Consider the following 22,821-nt stretch of genomic DNA (forward strand, 5'->3'; position numbering starts at 1 on the left):
ATATATATATATTACAGTAGGATTTAGTGTATTATGATGCATTTTGGTTTCATGAATATGATGAACTTTATTTTAAAGCTTTAAAGGTACCCCATGTTTTGGTTAAAAGACTTGCAGTATATATAGAGTTTGATAAACTTCTTACATAATCTGTTGATTGATGTTCAGTTATTTGCATTTAATTAACAAAGGCTTAATATTTATATTTTAAATGTTTTAATATCATTTTAAATGACAAAAGAGCAAAATTCACAAATCAAGGTATTAAACTGCATTTTAAGTCCCAAATTTCGGTAATTTTTTTAATGAAACTGTTTTAGTTTTTTTGAGGTTGTTTCCCTCATTTTATGAAGGTTAACTACTTCCTTTAATTGTCCTTTTGTTGAAGGAAAAAAAAATCAATTCTCTTTCAGGCCCTTATTTGCAACCTATTCATGGAAAATGCCAGTTAATTAAGATTCAATAACAGAGCATAGTGCAGCTTAATAAAAGTTCTATGGACGGTTAAAACTACCTCACACAGTCTGCTTTTGATTATTATGAACCTCATGAACAGTCAAACTAAATGTATTCCAGTGCTGAGGATAATAGCCTTTCTTTGGACCTTTTTTAAAGTGATTGTATGTGTTAATTAAATAAACATTAATGAAAAATTGTGTCCTTGCTAATGTGCTGATGGCTTCACTTATGGCTTATTTTTTCCTCTTAATGCTTACTGTCTTTCCTTTTCATTTACACTTTCTCTTTCTATCCATCCTCCTAATACGTAGTTTATTTTTCATATTGGGATAATAGCATGTCTTTGGACCTTTTTTAAAGTGATTGTGTATGTTAATTAAATAAACATTAATGAAAAATCGTGCCCTTGATAGTGTGATGATGGCCTCACTTATGGCTTAGTTTTTTCCCTTAATGCTTACTGTCTTTCCTTTTCGTTTACTCATTCTCTTTCTATCCATCTTCTTGATATCTTGATATTTATTTTTCATATCACAGTGTGGGTGGAGGGTTCATAAGGTTGTGCAAGGATCCCGCGTTCCTGTGCCCGAAGGTTCTGACCCCTCCTCTTCATGCATGCATATATCCGTATGGCCTCAGGCTTTGAATGGAGAGTATAACGCTCTCCTCAGACACTCCAAAGAATAATCTGGAGCAGACCCACGCATGCCACTTAAGGAAGCACGTGTGTGAAAATGGGCATCATTATGTATGCCAATAACCCATATGGTCTTGAATGTCCCAAATCTCCATTTTCACCAGAATAGGGTGTTCCCATCACTATAAATTCATATTACGTTGGAGCACTACAATGCTGCCAAGGTTTCAGCACCACGGACCGTTCCTGATCTGTGTTTCAGCACCGTCTGCAGCGGACAGCTCCCTGGATCACAGCTCATCCTCCCCTGGCTCTCCTCTGCCTTCTGTGTCCGGGCTCCTGGTTTACAATTCCATTTAAATGAAGAAGCGCTATTGTTTTTTAATCAGGCGGCTGTGATGAGCCGGGGGACGCCGCAAAGGGTCGATAGAACGGCTGATTTACACTCTCTCTCTATCTCTCATTCTCTCTTATGCTTCCCAATCTCTCTCCTACACACTCTCCGTTCAAATTTTTATCAGGTTAACCTTCTCTCTTTCTGCCTTTCTTTCCTGTATCTTCTCTCTTTGCTTTTTCCTCTTATCTCTGTCCCCCTCTCTCTCGTCGCATTTCAATAGTTCCTTTATCGCCAGGGGTTTTTATGCATTGATTGAACTCCCAAACTCTGATATGCGCTACATAATGGCACAGAAAGACTAAATAAATTACAGGGAATTCATACACTATGGTCTGTGCTCTTCAATTTATTTGAGTTAGGGCCGAACGTTCACTGATTACCCAGATTGATTGTAGCATCTCTGACGGTGTCTCCCTTCCTTTGCTTTGTGTGTCTCAGTTGGTGGAGCCTCTGACGCCCAGCGGTGCGGCCCCGAATCAAGCCCAATTGCGCATTCTGAAAGAGACCGAGCTGAAAAGGGTGAAGATCCTGGGAGCCGGGGCCTTCGGCACCGTTTACAAGGTAAATGACATCAAAGCGGAGACAGAGGGAACTTAAGAAAGATTTGTGCGGCCCATATATTTTGCTAAGGACAGCATGGTTACAGTTGCTCCTGTATTTCTTGGGGTTTATCAAAATTCTTAACGCTAGCTATTGAATTTTTGTACACACTGACATGAAACATTATCATTCAAAAGTTTGGTTTCAGTAAGATTTATTTATTTGTTTATTGGTTTGAAATTAATACTTCTGTTTAGCAAGTATGCATTAAAGTATGCATTAAATTGATCAAAAGTGACAGTAAACTATTTTTTTACAGTGACACAAAAAACTACCATCAAAAGAATAAAATAAAATTTTCAAACATGAAAAAATGTATATTTTAATGGTAATGATATTTCACAATACTGCTGTATCTATCAAATAAATGTAAAAAATAAAAATAAAAAATAAAAAAAATTTTTTAGTTTTAGTTGTTTTAGTGCATCAAGTTAAACTAAATTAAAATGAGAAATGGTGCTTTGGCAGCTAGCTGAAATAAAGTTTTTTTGTTTTTTTTGTGTGAACTTTTTCCCCCATTTAATAAAAATAATCATTTTTTCTTTTTTGGTTACCCTGATAAATAATAACCCTGATAAATGCAGCCTTGGTTAGCATTAGAAACTTCTTTCAGAATCATTAAAAACAATCTTACCAACCCCAAACTTTTGATCTGTAGTGCACTTCAAAGCAAAAACAAGTGGACAAAATCAAATAGACTTACTTTGAAGGAGATATTTGACGATAGTCTTTTTTAAACCATTAACAGCCAACCATCCAAAACACCCTAACAGCCACCAAGAACACCTTAGCAATGTATTAGAAACACAACAGAAATCCTTCACTTTAATGAGTTTTGCTTGAACATTCACATTTTCTTCAGTAAAAAATAAAAGTACATTTCCATCCAATACCTCTAAGAAATATCTTTTTTTGTGATTTCAGGGCATCTGGGTACCTGAGGGCGAGACTGTGAAGATTCCCGTTGCCATAAAGATCTTGAACGAGGCGACAGGCCCAAAAGCCAATGTAGAGTTCATGGATGTGAGTGTCACTCTGTTGCAAGGCTTGCAGCTGTAGTTTGTGTAATTCCACTAAGCGAATATTCAGCTCTTTAGTAGTTCAAAAGGAAAAATGCCTCAAATTGGCCCATCCTCTTAGATGATGCAAGGACTATGAAACACTTACCAAAGGCCTTTCACACCCATGATGAGTGCAATCTAAAACAGGTTATTTCTGCGAGCATGTTCACGTTTGCTCACTTGCATGTAGATGCGGCTCCGTTTTGATCTTAGCTCCGCATGTGTTTGTCTTGAGTGAGATATCTGTGCATATGTACATGTATTAGAATGGTCTCTCCATGACTCCCCCATATAAGGTATTTCCCACAATTCATCAGTGTTAATGGGCATTTCACTTTCAGAATATTCTTAGGGGTTTGCAGATGAACAGATCCACTCATACTGCGCTCAAACCACAGAAGCACGTGAAGGCGGATCAGACATGTAGACGCTGACCCCCGCTGTTGATTGGGCGAGCAGCGTGCGCGTACGCAATCATCTCAGCAGCTGGAGAGCGTGAATGCTCATTATATAACTGTCAAGTGTGTAATTTTATGTAGTGCTCAGATAATGGGTTTGTGTGTGTGTTTGCGAATATAGGATGTGTGTTACACACTGTTTTAGTTTTTAAAATGTTCAAACAAACGTAAGAGGATCCCTCCAAGGCCTGAAATCATATTAATGGCAGAGGCATCTTTTATTGCGATAATATAACCTTATGGCCAAAGGTTTGGATATTATTTCTGAATTATACCCTTAGCTGTTTGTGGAAATTATATGTATTTTTTACGTTCTGTATTTTCTTAGTCCCTGATACTTTTATACCCTTTGCCATCTTTTGTTTGGACCACAGGTTAAATATGTTGAATATAAACCGGAATTAGGATCGTAAATGTGCTCTCGTTTAGTGAGATGCTTCACACACATTTGTAATTTTTTACTAGATTGCTTGATCGTACTGTAATGAAAGTAACTGAAATAGACCTATGACTCTTTCAGAATATAATAGATGGTCATTTTCAGCATGTAAGTGTGCAGTGTTAGTGATTTATGGGTAATAAGACTGCCTTGTAGATCCTCCAACTTATGCAAGTGTTGTGAAACAATGTGAATAAATCCTGCTCTCATTTCGCAGACTGTAACTATGGGGCTGTTTCACAGATGAATCTCAGTGGGACGTCATGGCTGTGTATGTGTTTTTACATGCATGACAAGAAGTGTTTCAGAACCAATCTGTGATAAATTGTCTGCAGACTCTGCACTGATTCTGTTTGTAAATGTAGGCACTTTTGAAAATTGAAATTTAAACTTCCTGTCATTTGGTAAATATAAGACACTTAAATTAACACTTTTATTCAGCAAGGATGCATTAAATTGACCAAAAGTGACAGCAAAGACAAAAAATTACCGTTTAAAATAAATGCTGTTCTTTTGATTCTATTTATCAAAGAATCCTGGAAAAATGCATCATGGTTTCCACAAACATATTAGGCAGTGCAACTGTTTTCAACACTGATAATATTAAAGGGATAGTTCACCCAAAAATGCAAATTCTGTCATTAATTGCTCACCCTCATCTCGTTCCAAACCCATAAGACGTTTGTTCATCTTCGGAACACAAAATTAAGATGTTTTTGATTAAATCCAAGAGCTTTCTGAGCCTGCATAGACAGCAATGCAACTGACACATTCAAGGCCCAGAAACGTAGTAAAGACATCGATAAAATAGTCCAGGTGACATCAGCGTTTCAACCGTAATTTTTACGAAGCTACAAGAATACTTTTTGTGTGCAAAAAAAAACAATTCAACAATTCTCTTCCACATCAGCATCCACCGCCATTCATGAGCGTACCATGACACATGCGTGTGAAGTACTGTTTTTTAAGCACCAAATTTGCATATTAGAAAGATATCTGAAGGATCATGTGACACTAATGCCTAGAGTAACTTCTGCTGCAAATTCAGCTGTTTTATCGCAGAAATAAATTACATTTTAAAATATATTAAAATAGAAAACAGGTCAATTAAATTTCAATAATATTTCACATATATATATATATATATATATATATATATATATATATGTATACACACACACATTATCCATTAAGAGAACTAGCTCATTGAATGTGTTTACTTGAAAGAAGAGCACAGTTTAATGTGTTTTATTTACATCCTGTGAAATCGATTGTTTCCTGTGCTCTGAGTTCCTGTTTTTGTTCCCTCCAGGAGGCTCTGATCATGGCCAGCATGGAGCATCCTCACCTGGTGCGGTTATTGGGTGTGTGTCTGAGCCCCACCATTCAGCTGGTCACTCAGCTCATGCCCCACGGCTGTCTGCTGGACTACGTGCATGAGCACAAAGACAACATCGGCTCCCAATTACTGCTCAACTGGTGTGTTCAGATCGCCAAGGTAAGACTTAACTATTGAACTCAGCATTACTAATGGAGACCACTCTTACAGTATATATCTTATCTATTTGTGGCCTTTGATATGGCTCATGTTTTTATCAAAAGTGCTATTAATTTCTTTAGATGTGAGACTTAAAGTAGAAAGAAATTACCTACTGCATGTTTTTTTTTTGTCTGCTGTGTAAACTTGCATTAAAGGGGTCATATGATGCTTTTTTAAAGATCATTATTTTGTGTATTTGGTGTAACAGAATATGTTGACATGCTTTAATGTTCAAAAAACACATTATTTTTCAAATACTGTATATTATTGTAGGTCCTCTATGCCCCGCCTCTCTCAAACGCTTAGTTTTCTACAAAGTCCCACCTGAGACTTTAGTCTTTGCAACTTCAGGGATCTTATCTATGCACAATCAGCTTGTAACACTCCAAAGAGAAAGGAAAACTTGAAATCGCATCATATGACCCCTTTAAAACACTGTTCAGATGTTCGCTCAATCTCAAGCGAGCATCGTTTTGCCATATTTCTTTGATTTTGGACCCCCACCCCGTCTGCTGTCTGTACCACTCTGTTTATCTTCCTCCCACACCAATGGTGGTCATATTTCCTCATCTCTGTTTCTCCCAGACTAGGAGCGCATGTGAATGATCTCAGAGCAGCAGCACCTCAAAGGCTGCTGGGATAGATAAGCAGCGCACAAGCACGCTCTGTCTGATCTGAGCTCCACGTTGTAACTGGGAGCTTTGCTTTGTGTCACTCGAGAGGAAAACTTCTGACACCTCTGAGATGCAGAACTGTACAGTATATCAACTCTGTGTAGGGGGTTTGAAAAACAATGATTTAACACAACAGTAACAAAGCAGCTATTTCAGGAGTTATTGTTTACAAAACATTCTTAAAAGCAAAGAATAAAGGGCTCTTGAATGCGAATGCACCAGGTTATACAGGAGTTGCATCACAGCAGGTGGTAGTTGACATGACAGTTAAAGCAGTGACTGCTATGTACTTCAACTAAAACTTATAAAGTATTCACAGCCTGAATGGTGTTTTATGATTTTACAAAGACAGAGATGAAAAGAGGATACATACAGTACCTTTTTAAAAGTTTGGGGTCGGTAAGGCTTTAAAAATATTTTTTAAAGACGTCTCTTACAGTCACCAAGACTGCATCTATTTAATCAAAAAATACTGTAAAAACTGTAATATTTTGAAATATTGTTACAATTTAAAATAACTGTTTTCTATTTAAATATATTTTAAAATGCAATTTATATCTGTGATGGCAAAACTGAATTTTGAGCAGGCATTACTCCAGTCTTCAGTGTCACATGATCCTTCAGAAATAATTCCAAGATGCTGATTTGGTGCTCAAGAAACATTTTGTTTGCTGCATAATATTTTTGTAGAAACATAACATTTTTGTATAAAATTTTTAATATAAAGTATAAATGAAATAAATAGAAGACAGTACTGTCACTTTTGATCAGTTTAATGTGTCGTTGCTCAATAAAAGTATTAAACGGACCCCAAATTTTTTAACGGTAGTGTAAGCCTTATATTTACAGGCTGCAGATGAGCATAGCCATAAGTTTCAGATTCATTGCAAGTGTAATATTGCATTAAGAAGTTAAGACTCAATATTCACAGTTACTTTGTATCATTGCTCTGCTTATTTTTGCGTATTGCTTTATTGCTTATTACTTTATATCCATCGCACATCTAGTGGTGTTGAATGAATCAGTGTTTTAAAACAAATCGGTTGAATGAATGATTCAGTGACTCACTCATAAACTTGTGTGGTTCCTAAATGAATCTGTGTTTTTGAACAAATTGTTTGTGAATTATTTGCTCACTCAAACACCACCTACTAGTGTAGCGATGTAACATGCAGAAAGTGTACTTTAAAATACTTTCCCATATAAATATTTTATCTACAAGAAGTTCATGTCAACCACTACTGGTGTGAGTTTAGCTTTGTATTGTACAGATGAATAGACAAAAGCCAGTGCTGCATACATTTAAATGTTCGATTCAGCTGTTTAGATGAATCTCATGCATTTAAATCATAGTCTTAGAAGGCTAGTTGGTATTCAGACATTTTGTTGCTGTACTCACATGACCACTCCACAGGCTTTCCAAATCAACTGAATGGAATAAATATTTTAGGCACAATACTTTTGAGAAATGTTAACCTGAAGTGATACAATCGGAGGTTATTATTTATGTATTAGACTCACCTCATAAGAGGCTTTTCTAAGAGCGGGCTATGATGTGGGAGTAAAATCAGACAGCGTCTGCCCTGTTCTTTTCAAGATAATGGGTAAAACGAGCCAAGACTTTAGTAATGTCACCTCATATACTCATAGTGTTAAATTACTGGATTCAAAATAATACCTTAAACCGACCTTTCACTGCTGCATTATACAAAAATATGGAGGGATATTTTAGTGAGCCAATTTCTTGGACATATACAGTATATTAAGCCTTATTGTAAACAGCTGCTGTGATTGTTGATGCAGTTAATCTTTATCAGAGAAATAGGGCTTTAGTGTCTCTAAAACGGTTTGTTCTACATACTATTTATTTTAATCCATTGCACAAAGTTGGCCAGTTACTATACGCACTATACACAACTCATTTTGAAAAGAAAAATGCATTTTTACTTATGTTTTGTTGTGGTCCATACATTATTGATGAAGCAAAACCGTGGTATATACATTATTTACAAGTACCTTATTACAGACATAGAACATGTTGTTTTTGCAGTGCCATCTTCATGCAGCTCCTCTGACTAATAAACCCATACTCAGGCACAGTGTTTGTGAGCGTGTGTGTGCATGCGTATGTGTGTGTGTTTGTGTCTTAGGCCACCTATGAGGGGCTTCTTCTAATGAGGCCAGAGGAAAAGAAAAACCGTCAAATAAACAGTGAAAAGAGACAGTGAAAATGCTCTCTTTTACAATCAGGTTTTGAGCATTGGACTTGAGATATACTTGAGTTTGTGGAGTTCTAGGTATGGTAACAGGAATGGAAACAGTTGTTGGAGACAATGGCGAATTGTCCATTGTCCTCTTTATAAGTATCTTAATATATATATATATATATATATATATATACAGTATATACAGTGGGTACGGAAAGTATTCAGACCCCCTTAAATTTTTCACTCTTTGTTATATTGCAGCCATTTGCTAAAATCATTTAAGTTAATTTTTTTTCCTCATTAATGTACACACAGCACCCCATATTGACAGAAAAACACAGAATCGTTGACATTTTTGCAGATTTATTAAAAAAGAAAAACTGAAATATCACATGGTCCTAAGTATTCAGACCCTTTGCTGTGACACTCATATATTTAACTCAGGTGCTGTCCATTTCTTCTGATCATTATTGAGATGGTTCTACACCTACACTATCTATACCAAGATAGAACTTTTTGGCCTTAATTCTAAGCGGTATGTGTGGAGAGGAAAGAGACACCTTTTTCCAATAAAGCTATAATGTCAGCTATAATACAGCTAAAATGTCAGTCCATTACTGAAAAAAATTATAGAAACAAGATGGCATATGATGCAAAACATCAGTGATTCATTTGTAGTTTTCAACACAGTATTATTAATACTTTCAAGACTATTTTTGCACATTTGACAAAACCTCAACCAAGATATCCAGATAGATAACATTATTCTAGTGACAAATCAAACAAATTTGCACCAAACATTTTAAATACATCACAGAAAACCAAACATTCAAGTTTGTAAGTCATAAAAATGGATGTACAAGATTGATGAATGTAACATTTTCTGTGAAAACACAACACTGGCTCAAACACTGGCCTGGAACACAGGCCATTCTTATTGTTGAGCCCTGCAGAGTAATGACTACTGGAAAAGAGAAAGAGACATAAAATAAAGTGTAAGAGTAGGACATGAAGAAAAATTGAAAAAAAATTCAGAGCCATTCAGAGAGAGAGCAATTCAAAGTGTACTGGAAGACTACAAGCCTATTTTCCATAGTTTGTGTTACTGTGCCCAACAGGTTAATGGCAGCCAGAAGGTCAATGGCAATTCTGTGAAAGAAAACACACTTTATGCAATAGATTATTTATGAAATAATCAGGCATGAGTGTAATTTTGCTGAGTAGATTAATAAATGAATAATGCAATGAGATGAGATTGGCCAGAGGTGCACTAAACCAGCATTTGCACTTCTTTATTCCCTTGACATTTCACAGGTGCTCTGTTAATGAATTGCACATTGGCATGTGGAACAGAATCAGTGTGATCAAGTATAGAGATCTAAAAAATTGCTTCAGGAGCCAACACAAGCCTGACATGTGAAAATTTAAATTTTGATGCCCTGTGAGATCACCCGAGACCACCAGTACCCTTCTTATTATTGGAGAAAAGGCTATAGGCACTGCAGTGAAAAGTTGACCAGCAAAATAATACACTGCTGCTATCAGTGCTCAGTTAAAATAAAAGAGCCCTACAATTTATTTTTGAGTGAATTTTAGTAATTTAGAGTTGTTACAGATCCAAAATTTCAAAAGTTGAAATCATCACTACCATATAACATACAATAAAATCAATACCAATTTGTACGCCCGTTAAACCCATTAAATGCCACCCCCCCTTTTTTTTTTGATAGTGTATATATATATATATTAAAAGAAATGTAAGTAACTCCATTGCTAGAAAACAATGGCATATAATGCAAAACATATATAAATAATTATTTATATAATTCTTTATTGCACCTCCTGTTGGCAGCCTTTCCTTCAAGTAAAGATCTTGTAGAGCAATACAAAGAGCAGCATCTCTCAAATTAACATTGTGGAGATGACAACCATCTGCAGCCATGCAAGACTGAAGTTTCCCTCAAATACTAATTGTGAGGCACTGTACCATAACATTCATGCAGTAATTACACATTTGGCCGTTGTGCTTTGAATGTTTACCACTAGAGTCTGTATTTTCCGAGTGGCGTTTAGGAAAGCAGCTTAGAGGTGTAATTGTTAAGGAAACAGACTGTGACACAAAAAGTGACAGCACAGGCAAACAACAGACACACTGCATGAAACGTTCATACATGCCTGCACACTCATTAAGGCTGTGTCCCATGAACTGATTTTTCAGATGTAAAGCTTCATTTACATAGTCGTTCAGGAACAGAGAGAGTCGTTGTGTGTGTTGTGAGTTAATAGCCCTGCCGACTGTCCGTCAGTTTCCAGCAAAGTATACTTCCTACGGCAAACCCCAAAGGGACAAACACATATCACAGTAGTTTCAAGTCATTAGAAGTTCAAATTTCGGTAACCGAAAGTGATGTCTGATTTGTTTACTTTTTAATTAGTCCATCTATTTCTACAAGTTTGACCCACTTTGGCTGATTTGCAGACTGTTGTGAACAACTATGTTAAAACATGACAGTAAATTATACTGAAAGTAATTTTATATATATATATATATATATATATATATATATATACACGTTGGCAGCTGCCACATGCGTTAAACAATGTATAAAAATGTGTTATGTAATAAATATAAAATACAGATATTTAAAGTCTTTAAAGATATTTTCTCATCCAATTCCTTGCCTCCTCTGAGAAAACAGTCCTGACATAGTTCTGCCAACAGGAAGAGAACTTTACGTATATACAAAAAAGTACGTATATACACTCTGGGTGGTTTGCGGTTAAATTTCATTGCAGGTTACAGGGTTCTTATTAAGTTCAATGATGATACTGTTACCATCAGAGGCAACAATTATGCCTTTTATCCTTTCATGGTTCATTTCATCCAAGGAAATCTTGGAATCATCCCATTCTTCATGTCTGAAGCTAAGCCAATTGAATTTTTCAATAGATGAAATTAAATAGAGGCTTGATATTCAATGGTTTTAAGTTGAGATGACAATTGTCTGGCTTCTAACGTGCTAATTATAAGCTACAGATTGACCGTAGAGCAAGACATCTAAAGATGTCTTGAAATTACACCTTTCCTGAACAATGTAACCTAATTAGCTAAATTAAACCCTTATTTAACATTGTGGATATGTCAGCCCGGTTGGCTCATACCACCTAGAGCTCTTCTGTTTGAATTGAACCTTGAATTGAGCATCCTCTGGGTGCTGCCAACCCAAGACAAACAAACGCATGTAAATCAATTTACTTTAAAGGCCATCCGTACAGATCTTTTCCAATATTCATATGAAATATATTTTGTCATTCTCCCACACACAGTCATTCATCTCACATCTCCTTCCTCTTCCTCTCCTCACTCTTTCTCAATATTGCTCTTTTTCTATGTGGGGTTGCTGAAATTTTAAACAGGTAAGAGAGAGGAAGACAGCACAGGTCTCAGAGAACACGGTGGATTTCTCAGCTCAGTAGACCTGCAGACACTAGAGCGACTCGCCAGTGTTAGAGATGAAGTTAAAGGGACACCAGCAGTTTAGCAGGTGCTTCACTTCACTTCATTTATCTGGATATCAAAACCGCCTGTCTAACAGAGCAGCTTTAATTGCTTTGACCTTGGTGGATCTCTCGGTTGTTTGCGGTGGGAAAGAGGAGGCACAGGGAGCTGTCGTTTGTCCCGTAATTTCCTAAATGTGTCAGAAACATTATCTTGACTTACATGAGACTTTTGCAGTCTAAGGTAACTTTGCATGTATTCTTAAGCAAAGTTATCGTTAACTAAAACTATTAAAAGCATTTTTGATAATTGAAATACATTGAAATAAAATGAGGTAAGTTACTAGTTCTTAGATCGCACCAAGAAAATCACAAAAGCAGAGATTTGTCTTGTCTTTACTGCTTAGGACCAATTCGGCACCAGTTTCAGCAGATAGAAGATTTTGTTTGTTACTTGCGTTTGCGCTGGAAAGCTGAGAGGGGTTTCCTTTTCTGCCTGAGGGAATCACAGCGCCTCTGATTGGTTGCCGATCTGTCGTTTGGATGACGTCTTTTTGGGAGATCCCTCTGGTGAATGGAGGTTACCTTGTGACGTAGGAGCTTCGAAAGTCGGTTGCCTTAGGCACGGAGAGTGATGCTTGGAGTTCTTCTGAGAGAGTCTGAGTTTGCAAGACTTTAGGCTTTTGAAGGTCTCTGGCAGTCACGAAGTTTCAACAAAATGTTTGAGTTCTGGATGACCTGATCGCTTGATGGTTCAGCGTGTGCAGCGTGCGACTTGGAGCGCGATTTAACACAAAGGTGAAAAGGCACTGAATCTGTTCGGACATTGGGTTTTTGATCCAGCTGCATAAGTCCGTCCCACAGGTCATTGTTCCAATCAGATATTGGCTGCAGGGCAGGGCCATGCCCCGCAAGGTTCTTCTTCATGCATAAATTAACATGATGCTTCAATTTATCACATAGGAACATCCTTGCCAGATTTTATTAATACTTCTATAAAGTTTTTTAATGCAAGTATCATACATATTTCCCACTTCTCATTTATACCAAAGTTTCGCACATAAAATAAGCTTTCATTCAAGCTCAAATATCGGGTAGTTTGCATACACAGTAATAATCTTATCTAGTAAAAGGGGTTATAAAACATTGGTTAAACTTGCACCGATTGCAGGAAACACATCAAGCATATATAAGACATAAAACATATTATTTGTGAACATAGTTGCCCTTTTATACTTTTAAATTATTTTAAATGATTGTCTTTTAAAATCGTCATGCAAGGTTCTGTTTCTTTTATTGTAAGAAAAGAACGCGGGTCAGTTGGGTTTCAGAAGGGCAGGAAGCAGATGTTCAATGGGTCATGTGGTGTCACGCTGTATAGATCCTGTGTGCGCGTGCAAACCGGGAGGGTGTGATTAAATTAGCCATTTCCTGTGCATATATAATGGTTCCATGCATAAGCGATCACGAGGTATCTCTCAACTATATGTTGTGAAAGAACTTTTTAGTCCTTGATACAAAAGATCTCTGTTGTCTCCTGATTGGATTAGTTTTTCATCACTCCTCCAATTCTTCTGAGGAGATAACAACAAGGGTTGACAGGAAGTCGACTCAGAATATTGGCGTCACGTGATAGTGATGATTAGTTTAGACCTCGTGATGAGTTGATTCAATGGCGTATCTGTGTCCGTTCGATAGAAATCCTACACTTAAAATAAATGAAAATTAGAAATGCTGCTTGAAATAAGTTTAAAGGACTGATAGTACTAACGGGAAATAAATAAAATCTAAAATTTTATTTAACTGAAATGAAAATAAATTAATAAATATGACAAAAGCATAACAAATACATATCACAATAACTAAAACATAAAATTATAATATGAATTATAATAAAATAAAATAAAATAAATTAATAAAAAGTGCTAAAATTAATGCAAAATTAATAGATTATGCTAAAATAGCACTGATTCTTAGCAGATAATGCAATCCCAATATGCACTGTGAAAAGCTTAGTGAAAGAGAAATATAATATCACAGATATATTTCATTCAGTATTATTATTCATTATATTATATATTATGTAATATCAGGGTTGGGTAAATCACAATTTAAAGGAACACACCAACCAAAAATGACAATTCTGTCAGCATTTATAATTTCTCAGACTTTCTTCTTAGGAGCATAAAATAAGATATTTTGAGAAATGTATTTGTTATTTGTCTATACATTAAAAGTATCTTCTTTTGTGTTTCGGAGAAGAAGGAAAAGTCAGGTTTGGAATGACATGAGGGTGAGTAAAATGATGGCAGAATTTTCATTTTTGGGTGAACTATCACGAATTTGAACCTCTTTTGAATTCAGCTGGAATTGAATTGGCCACACCTACTACAGGATGTTGAATTTGTATTGCAATGACACGAAGAGAAAATTACTCATAATTGCTTTTATCAGACTTAAAGAGCAATAGAAACATGTGAGTCATTTGCAAATGCAAATCTAAATGTCTAATCTGAATATAAACGGTTTTCCTCATGCCGTTTCATCAAGGCCTCTGCAATTAGCTGAAGACGATAATGACTTGGATCGATTGTTGTACTATTTCATCAGGTCAAGTTAGCCATATTTACCACGGGCAGCCATCTGTTATGCTCTAGCGTGTACAGAAAGGATGACTAGCCATGTGGCTGCGTTCAAAGTGTATCACGGACTGGCCCCTCGCACGCAGACAGACAGCTGGGAGCACAGATGCACATTTGGAGCAGAAATGTCTGGGAAAATACAAGAGCTTTCTGAATCTCTGACTGACACTTAGCGCTTGTCAGTTGCTATTGAGGTTTTCCACCAGGGCTACAGTTTCATAAGGGTTTTAATTAATTTTAAGTCAGGGCTTTGAGAGCTTATGGGTGGAAATAAACTGATATATGCAGAGCCAATATGAGACCCCTAGAGACACCTGGACGAAGTTAATGATTAATAAACTGGAGCTTAAAGGAATCCAAAAAAAACAAAAAAACATTCGCCATCATGTTGTTCCAACCTGTATTTTCTCTCTTCTGTGTAATAAAAATGGAGATCTTAGGCAGAATGTCTGAGCTGCTCTTTTCCATACACCGAAAATGAGGTGCAAAGTATCATAATTGTTCCTATATTTAAAACTTAGAGCTAAAAATGTTTTTTTTTCTTTAGCATCATCTTCATTTAGCTCTGACACACAGTACCTGTCTGGCATGATCTCGCAACTTTCTCCCACGCTCTTTTGTTTTTCTATTTTCTCAGTTTTTTTCTGGTGTGTACGTGTGTAGTCTAAGCCAGACATTTGCTGTTAGAAGGACGTTTTTGCTCTGTAACTCAAAACACGCACACACTTGGCATAGCGCTTTAAGTTAAAGGAGCGTAAGAATGGATGTGGCTGTGCCGCCTCAAGCAAAATGACTTTTCCCTTCTCTCATTTTTCTCATTTCTGAAAAAAAAAATGCTTATTGTTTGTTTGTTTTATTTTTCTTCCAGGCATGCAAACATCAGCAGATAGAGCCATCCATACACAGAGGCCTTTATGGTCTTACAGATGAGTTTAGTGTCACGTTCTTGAACTGTAAGAGAAAAAAAAGCAGATATGCTGATAAGCATTGCTACAGAGAACTTGAACAGTCATGATTAGGTGGTGACTGGTGTAATACTTTTATTCAGCAAGGATAAATCAAATTGATCAGAAGTAGACTTGTACACTGTTACAAAAATATATTTTAAATAAATGTTCTTTTGAACTTTCTATTCATTAAATATTCTGTCCTTTTCAACATTGATAAAACAAATATTAGAATGATTTCTAAAGAATCGTGTGACTTGGAAAAATTGACTATTGGCTTTAAATAGAAAAAAAGCCTATTTTAAATCAAGTATTTTTTATGCAATAAAATTTCACAATAGTACTGTTTTTACTGTATTTTTTAATCAAATAAATGCAGCCTTGGCATGCATAAAAGACTTTTAAAAATCTTACCGACCCCAAACTTACACATTTTATTTTATTTTTTTTGTTTTATTTTGAATTGTTTTATTTTATTTAGTTTTTTTTACTTTTGAACTTTATTTTATTTTATTTTTGTACTTTTGAACTTTATTTTATTTTATTTTTGTACTTTTGAACTTTTATTTTATTTTATTTACTTTTGAACGGTTTTATTTTATTTTATTTCATTTACTTTTGAACGGTTTTATTTTATTTGATTTACTTTTGAACTTGTTTTGTTTTGTTTATTTTATTTTATATATATTTGCATTTTTGGCACAAACCAAAAACAATATTCATAGCAAATTGATCATTTTATTATCAGTATGAAAAGTTACATAACACTTATGTCAACCAAGCCGTAAGACATTATAAATATGATAGGACAAGCCATTGTAAAATACCCAATATTCACACACCAACGACATTTCATTACATTTCCCAGAAGCCTTATGCTGATGCCCTTATCATGGCTGCCACAGAGGTTTACTCATTGTTGCAATGGAGCCAGAGCAGCCTCAAAGGAAAGGCATGTACATCCTGAAAAAAACACACACAGGCCCCCGGTGACAAACACAACCTGCAGTATTGATTTGTGAGACCAGCTCCTAACAGACACTAGAGGACCGAGCTGGGTTTTGAGGCGCAGACAGGTGTGTATTATTTACTGTGGCCCGAGGAAGGCCAGACCTCACTCTGAATCTGTAAACAATTGTTCAGGCCAGGTCAGAGGAAAATAAGAAGAGAAAAAGACTCTAAAATGGGGCAGAAGCCAATGTTGTTAGAAGGGAAAGGAATAGACTGACATGCCAGTGAACTATCTGAGATCATATCGAGAGTAAATTAATCACCAAGTAAATTAGAGTTAAGCTCTTCTTTGTGCCCTGGTGTAATTCCACATAAAGCAAAGGACGACTGCATGACCTTACGGCAGATTAATTCAGACTGGATTCACTGGTTTGATTTAAAGGATTAGTTCGCCAACAATGAAAATGATGAATCATTTGCTCACCCTCATGTTTCTTTCTTCTGTGGAACACAATGTGCTTTTCCATACAGATATAGTAGAAAAGCTCCAAAAAGGACAAAAAAGTAGGGTTACACTTTACTTGAAGGGGTGTGCATAAGACTGGCATTACACCTTCATAATCATGACATGATACCTACATAATCATGACATGACACGTCATGAATATGAAGGTTTTTTATGCATGTTTATGACAATTGTCATTAAGTGTCATTCGCTCAGTTATGTAATTTTTAATGCAAAGATGACATTGTTTGAGATGTCTTTGTTATGGACTATGGTTAGGGGTAAGGGTAGGGGTAGGGTTAGGTCAAATAATGTCATATTTGCATTAAAAATTACATAACTGAGCGAATGACACTTAATGACAGTTGTCATAAACATGCATAAAAATGTGTCATGTCATGATTATGAAGGTGCCATGTCAGTCTTATGCACACCCCTTCAAGTAAAGCGTTACCAAAAGTAGTCTATATGTCTTGCACACATACATAAGTGAGATTCGGGGCCTGTCTTTAGGTACAGTATTCTTTCTCTCTTTTGAGGTCTTTGCACCAGTTGTGTTTCATCTAATAATTCAGAACCCTTCTTATTATGGAAAGTATAAACAGAGAGCTCTTTATGATGATGGTTGCTATAGATTTAATATTGAATTATACCTGTCATTTGAGACCTATACTGTCATCAGTCTTTTTTCTCACTCCCAGTGTGATTCCCAGGAACGTGTCTTTCTCCCACTGAACGGTTAATGTGTTGCCAAGCATCCGTTACAGCTTAAAGAGATGCATCCAGGCCAACAAATTGAGCAGTAAATTGGTGGATATGAGGTTCAATTAACAGCAACAAGTCATGTGAAGAGAGTGACAGCATCCTAGAGAGAGTGTGAGTGTGTTTGTCACCATCACTCACTTTTCCCAAAGGTTTAAATCAATCTTAACTTCTAAACATTCAGCTCCATTTTGGATGGCATTTTGGGTTGTATTTTATTTATTTTTCTAAATGTTCTTCTGTAATAAACAGTTATATACTGTTGCTCATAGCATCAGTTAGTATTAATAGTAGATGTTGGGAAGCTTTTAAGGGGATAGTTCACCCTAAAATAAAAATTCTTTCATCACTTACTCACCTTCATGTCATTCCAAACCTGTATGCCTTATTTTTTTCTGTGGAACAGAAAACAAGTTTTGTTTTGTTTTTATCCATACAACAAAGTCCAAAGTAGTTTGGGCATTCCCCAACTGTACAGGTTTGGTGCAAATTGAGGGTGAGTAAATGATGACAGGATGAACTATCCCTTTAAGGGGATCTTTTATGGTATGGAGGAAAACAGCATTGTTCCATTTGCACTTATGACTCCATTGCATGATTCTATGTTTGTAGGTCACATCAGAGGACAAATAAGATTGTGTGTTTTGGGTGGGGGTGATGCCCCCCCTCCCCCATTTTGCCCCCCCCCCCCCCCCCCCCGGTGTTTTGGGTGGGGGTGATGCCCCCTCTCCCCTATTGTGCCCCCCACACTGTGTCGTTAATGAATTTGGCCCCCCACCCCCAAGTCGTCCACAGGTCTCCAGGTCTCACCTGATTGAGAGGAGCACGTAGGTCTCGCTCCTCCCTCACGCCGAGCACATTACCAAGCCCATCTGGTGCCCTGTGCCCCATGCCAAGTACAGCCCAGTCAGTCAGGACAAGGTCATGTGTTGGCATATGTTCTGGCACACCATTTCCCTCCCCAAAGGCCCAATACTTGAACCAGAACTGTGTGCTGTGGTGCCAACTAGAGGCGTCACTAGATGTAATTTTACCAGAGAAAGAGAGCGATCACTGTTAAGGACTAGTACAAGAATCAAAACTAGAGGTATTTGTCACATACAGTATGCATGCAAGCCAAAATCAATTCATCAAGACGAGTATAATCTGGGAACACTTACAACTCACCACTTATATCATTAGAAAGACATTATGATGACAAGGCTGTAGTATCATTTTCCTCATTATGTATTTTCACTGGCATCTAAGCTTCAAACACTGGATATACAAATGTACAGCTCTTTTTCATGCTTTTAAAACAGGCTTAACGGAAAGAGTCTGAACTTTGAAAGTTGTTTTTGTGAGTTTTTGTTAAAGCAAGCAGAACAGAATAAAGCATAGCGTAACTTGGCATAGCTCAGCACTATACGCATAGTGACTCCAGAGTCCTGGCTGTTATGGATTAGCTATAAATAGGAATGACAGGTTAATGTTAATTCCATGATTTACAAAGCAGGTGTCAGTGATATGTTGAAGGATGTGATCAGGGTCCTGCCTCTCCTGCCTAATTCTTTTTCTGTCAGCGTCCAGCTCGGTTTCGCTGTGGCCCGGTTGTCCTTCTCCTGTCTAAGTTCCTTATTGGTATTCTGTCACTCTGAGCACTGTTGAATGGCTAGTGAAGTGTGACGGACAGAAGCCAGGCTCTCACACACAAGGGCACACTCTCACACACACACACACATATATACTCACACTGCTACAAACAAACACACCCACTTCCAATTTCCTCTTTTTTGGTCTCTTTCATTCCATTTTATTAAATTTGAATGCTAGATAGTGAAATAAAACATCATGCTCATCACTAAAAAGCTCTTTCTGTATCTAAGCTTCAAACACTGGATATACAAGTGTTTGTATATTGATTTTACGTATGCCATAAAATCAATATTGATTAACACAGCCTTGTTTCTCTACGTAATACATGCTCTTGGCAATTGTGTTTGTGTGTGTGTGTGTGTGTGTATGTGTGTGCGTGTGTGTGCGTGTGTGTGTGCAAGAGACCCTAAGTCCTCTACCCTGACTTTAAGGAAGTGTGTTTAGCTGTTAGTTGTTTCTTGTGCAATTCCCATGTCTTGCACAACCTATAAACAACCGACTATATGAAGCAAACTGCGTCACATTGGTTTCAACATCTCACAGAGTTTATTTTTGTGGTGTATAGTATTACAGCTTGTCATTTTTCAATCATTCAATGGGAACAATATAAAAATGATCCTTTTGTATTTGTGTATAGGAAATTAGGAGAATTTAGAAAGAAATCACCAACTTTGTGCATGCAGAACTTGGAAACAGACCATTGATTTTTACTAAAGTATCCCCAATCCTGCCGTAAGCTGCGCAATGAAAGCACAGAATTATAAAGAATAGCACAGAATTATGAAGGCTTAAAGATTTATGGCATAGCATAAATAAATTAATACTTCTATTCAATAAGAACATATTAAATTGATCAAAAGTGAAGTACAGGCTGGCACAGTAATATTGACGAATAGCTAAACAGATGCAGAGCACCGTAACTTAATTTGAGCGATCTAAAACAAAGTCAAAGAGCGGTAACTGATGATACTGTGTTCTGCCTTGGTTTCTCCGGGGCTTTTCTCCAAGATACTTATACAAATGATAAAGGAGGTCATATATGTCATAACTCTCACACACAAGGAGGTCATAACTCATTTCGACCAAAAATGAAGTTATGGTGTTTTGTCTTTGCACGGTAGCACTGCTGTCACTATAGACGGGCATGGTTTCAGCAACCAGGCACTTCAGCTTCACCCATGTCCCGCCTTTTTGCCCATTTTCGATTTCGATTATATTTTCAAGTGACGCGCGGTGACATGCTGCCAAGATGGTGGCGGTCGGCTCCGCCCACTTTAGGCTTCAAAAATGCTCTTCTGAAACCTACGAGTGACATCATGGACACTATGTCCATGTTTTTTTACAGTCTATGGTCTACACCTACCCCAACCCTAAACCTACCCCTTACAATAATGAAAAAATAGTAACTATTGTTGTACAGTGTGACAAAAATTATGCTGTACTGATGTGCGCATGCCCAGTAACCGCAGCTGTATCCCTTCTAGCCTTAACCAAATTCAGCTTTGCCATCACAGGAATAAACTGCATTTTATAATATACTCAAATACAGGGCTTAAAGTTCTCAGACACCGTGCCGGTGTTCTGACGATTTGTGCTACCCGCTCAGATTGTGCTACCTCCCATTAAAAATATAGATAGCACAAATAGATAGCTAAAAATGCTACCTGTCAGATTGTGCTACCAGCATTTTATTCATGTGGTTTGAGGCTTTTTTTAATTTCCATACCTACCCCTACCCTAAAAACCCTTAAAACAATGCAAATATATTTTTGGTAGCACAATCTGATAGGTAGCATGTTTCGTTGGTACACCGGATCTCCGGAGTGCGGCGTTTGGCTGCAGGGAAAAAAAAGATAGTCATCCTACATTTAAAAACACTTGTTGATATCACGTTCGAGTTCATGAGGTCGCCTACCAATGTATGAGAGAAACACAGCTTTCACTCTCAACCAAACTAACATTACTAGCCAATCAGAAGTTTTTGCTCTTATAAACACGAGACGCGCATAATAGTATCCAATTTCAGAGTCGCAGCTGATGAATGGAAAAGAAGCCTGGGTCTCGAGCGCGACACATTGAAAAAGCTGCGAGGCGCAATGGTCAAAGATTAACGTGACAATATGATTGCCAGAATGCATTTACCTGTATTTTTTAAAAGGTCCTGTTAACACATGATACATGGTAACTTGGTAATTTACCAGTAAAGACTGTATGTATAAAAGGGGCTAAACTCTTCCTCTGCATATGCGGTGAGTTTGGGTTGAAATTTGATAAACAGATAAATACGGTGGTTAAGTCCTGCTTTTTTCAGCTTCGACTTCTAGCGAAAGTAAAACCTATTTTGTCTAGTAAAAATTTGGAAAAAGTAATTCATGCTTTTATTACATCTAGATTAGACTATGGCAACTCGCTGTTGCGGTGAGTTTGGGTTGCTTAACGTTCATCTGGGAAAACTCGCTTGTTTGTAAGGTAAATCATTTAAACCTATGCCAACACAGCAGAATACATCAACATATTTCTAAATATGCGATGTATTGTACAGCGCAATTTCAAAATAAAAGTTTCTGACTTTGCATGTGGCCAAATATTAAAATTAAATGGATTTAAACGTCGTTGAATCACATGAAATATCACCAGGCCGTTGGCGCCCTCTGCAGGTATTTGTTATAATATAGGCATATTACATTGTTTATTTAACAGTGTTGTTCAATAAAACCATGTACTTTGTAAATCATTAAATGGTTTGGCCCCTGCTTATTTATCTGATTTATTGACTGAACATCGGCCCCTCTTGTCTCTCCGGTCGTCCAAGCAGAGATTATTATGCATCCCAAAGTCGAAGCTTAAATGCAGGGGTGACCGCGCTTTCTCAGTTGCTGCCCCTAGATTGTGGAATGCTCTGCCCCACTGTATTAGATCTGCACCTTCACTATCTGTTTTTAAATCCATGTTGAAAACCTACCTTTTTGACTTGGCGTTTTATCAATGAGAACTTTCTACTGTACTGTTTTTTTTAGTAATTATTTTGTATTGTCTTATTGAAATGTTTTTTATTGTGCAGCACATTGGTCAACCCACGGTTGTGTTTAATAGTGCTATATAAATAAAATTGACATTGACATTGACATTGACATCTTGTACCCTGTCAAGGACAAAGCTAACCAGCATAACTTGATATCAAAAGCATCCTAAATGTTACATGTGTTTGCACCATATTGTAATGAGTAAACTTTCTTGTTATTGCTATTTCAAATATCCCTCCATAATCTGTAGTCTGAGCCCGTCAAGGGCTAATGGCAATGGCAGATACGTTACTAGTTAGTTTCAAGGAAAATAATTTTCAAATAATGTTCTTTTTTTGTTTGCCAAATAACCCTGTGTATGTGTCCGCCCCCGCAACCCCCCAGGC

The 22,821-nt window shown here is 36.9% G+C and overlaps 1 protein-coding gene across 1 annotated transcript in view; it reads left to right on the forward strand.

Annotated features, from left to right (window-relative positions):
- The window catches only part of LOC107660610 (receptor tyrosine-protein kinase erbB-4-like), a 391,742-nt gene that overhangs the window by 337,070 nt on the left and 31,851 nt on the right, over positions 1-22,821 (forward strand). Inside the window, exons 18-20 of the mRNA XM_016449970.1 lie at positions 1,932-2,054; positions 3,018-3,116; positions 5,364-5,549. Of these exons, the coding sequence (XP_016305456.1) occupies positions 1,932-2,054; positions 3,018-3,116; positions 5,364-5,549 (408 nt within the window). The remainder of the gene's footprint in view (positions 1-1,931; positions 2,055-3,017; positions 3,117-5,363; positions 5,550-22,821) is intronic.

The sequence above is a fragment of the Sinocyclocheilus anshuiensis genome, unplaced genomic scaffold, assembly GCF_001515605.1.
Source record: "Sinocyclocheilus anshuiensis isolate Anshui unplaced genomic scaffold, SAMN03320099.WGS_v1.1 scaffold627, whole genome shotgun sequence".
NCBI lineage: Eukaryota > Metazoa > Chordata > Actinopteri > Cypriniformes > Cyprinidae > Sinocyclocheilus > Sinocyclocheilus anshuiensis.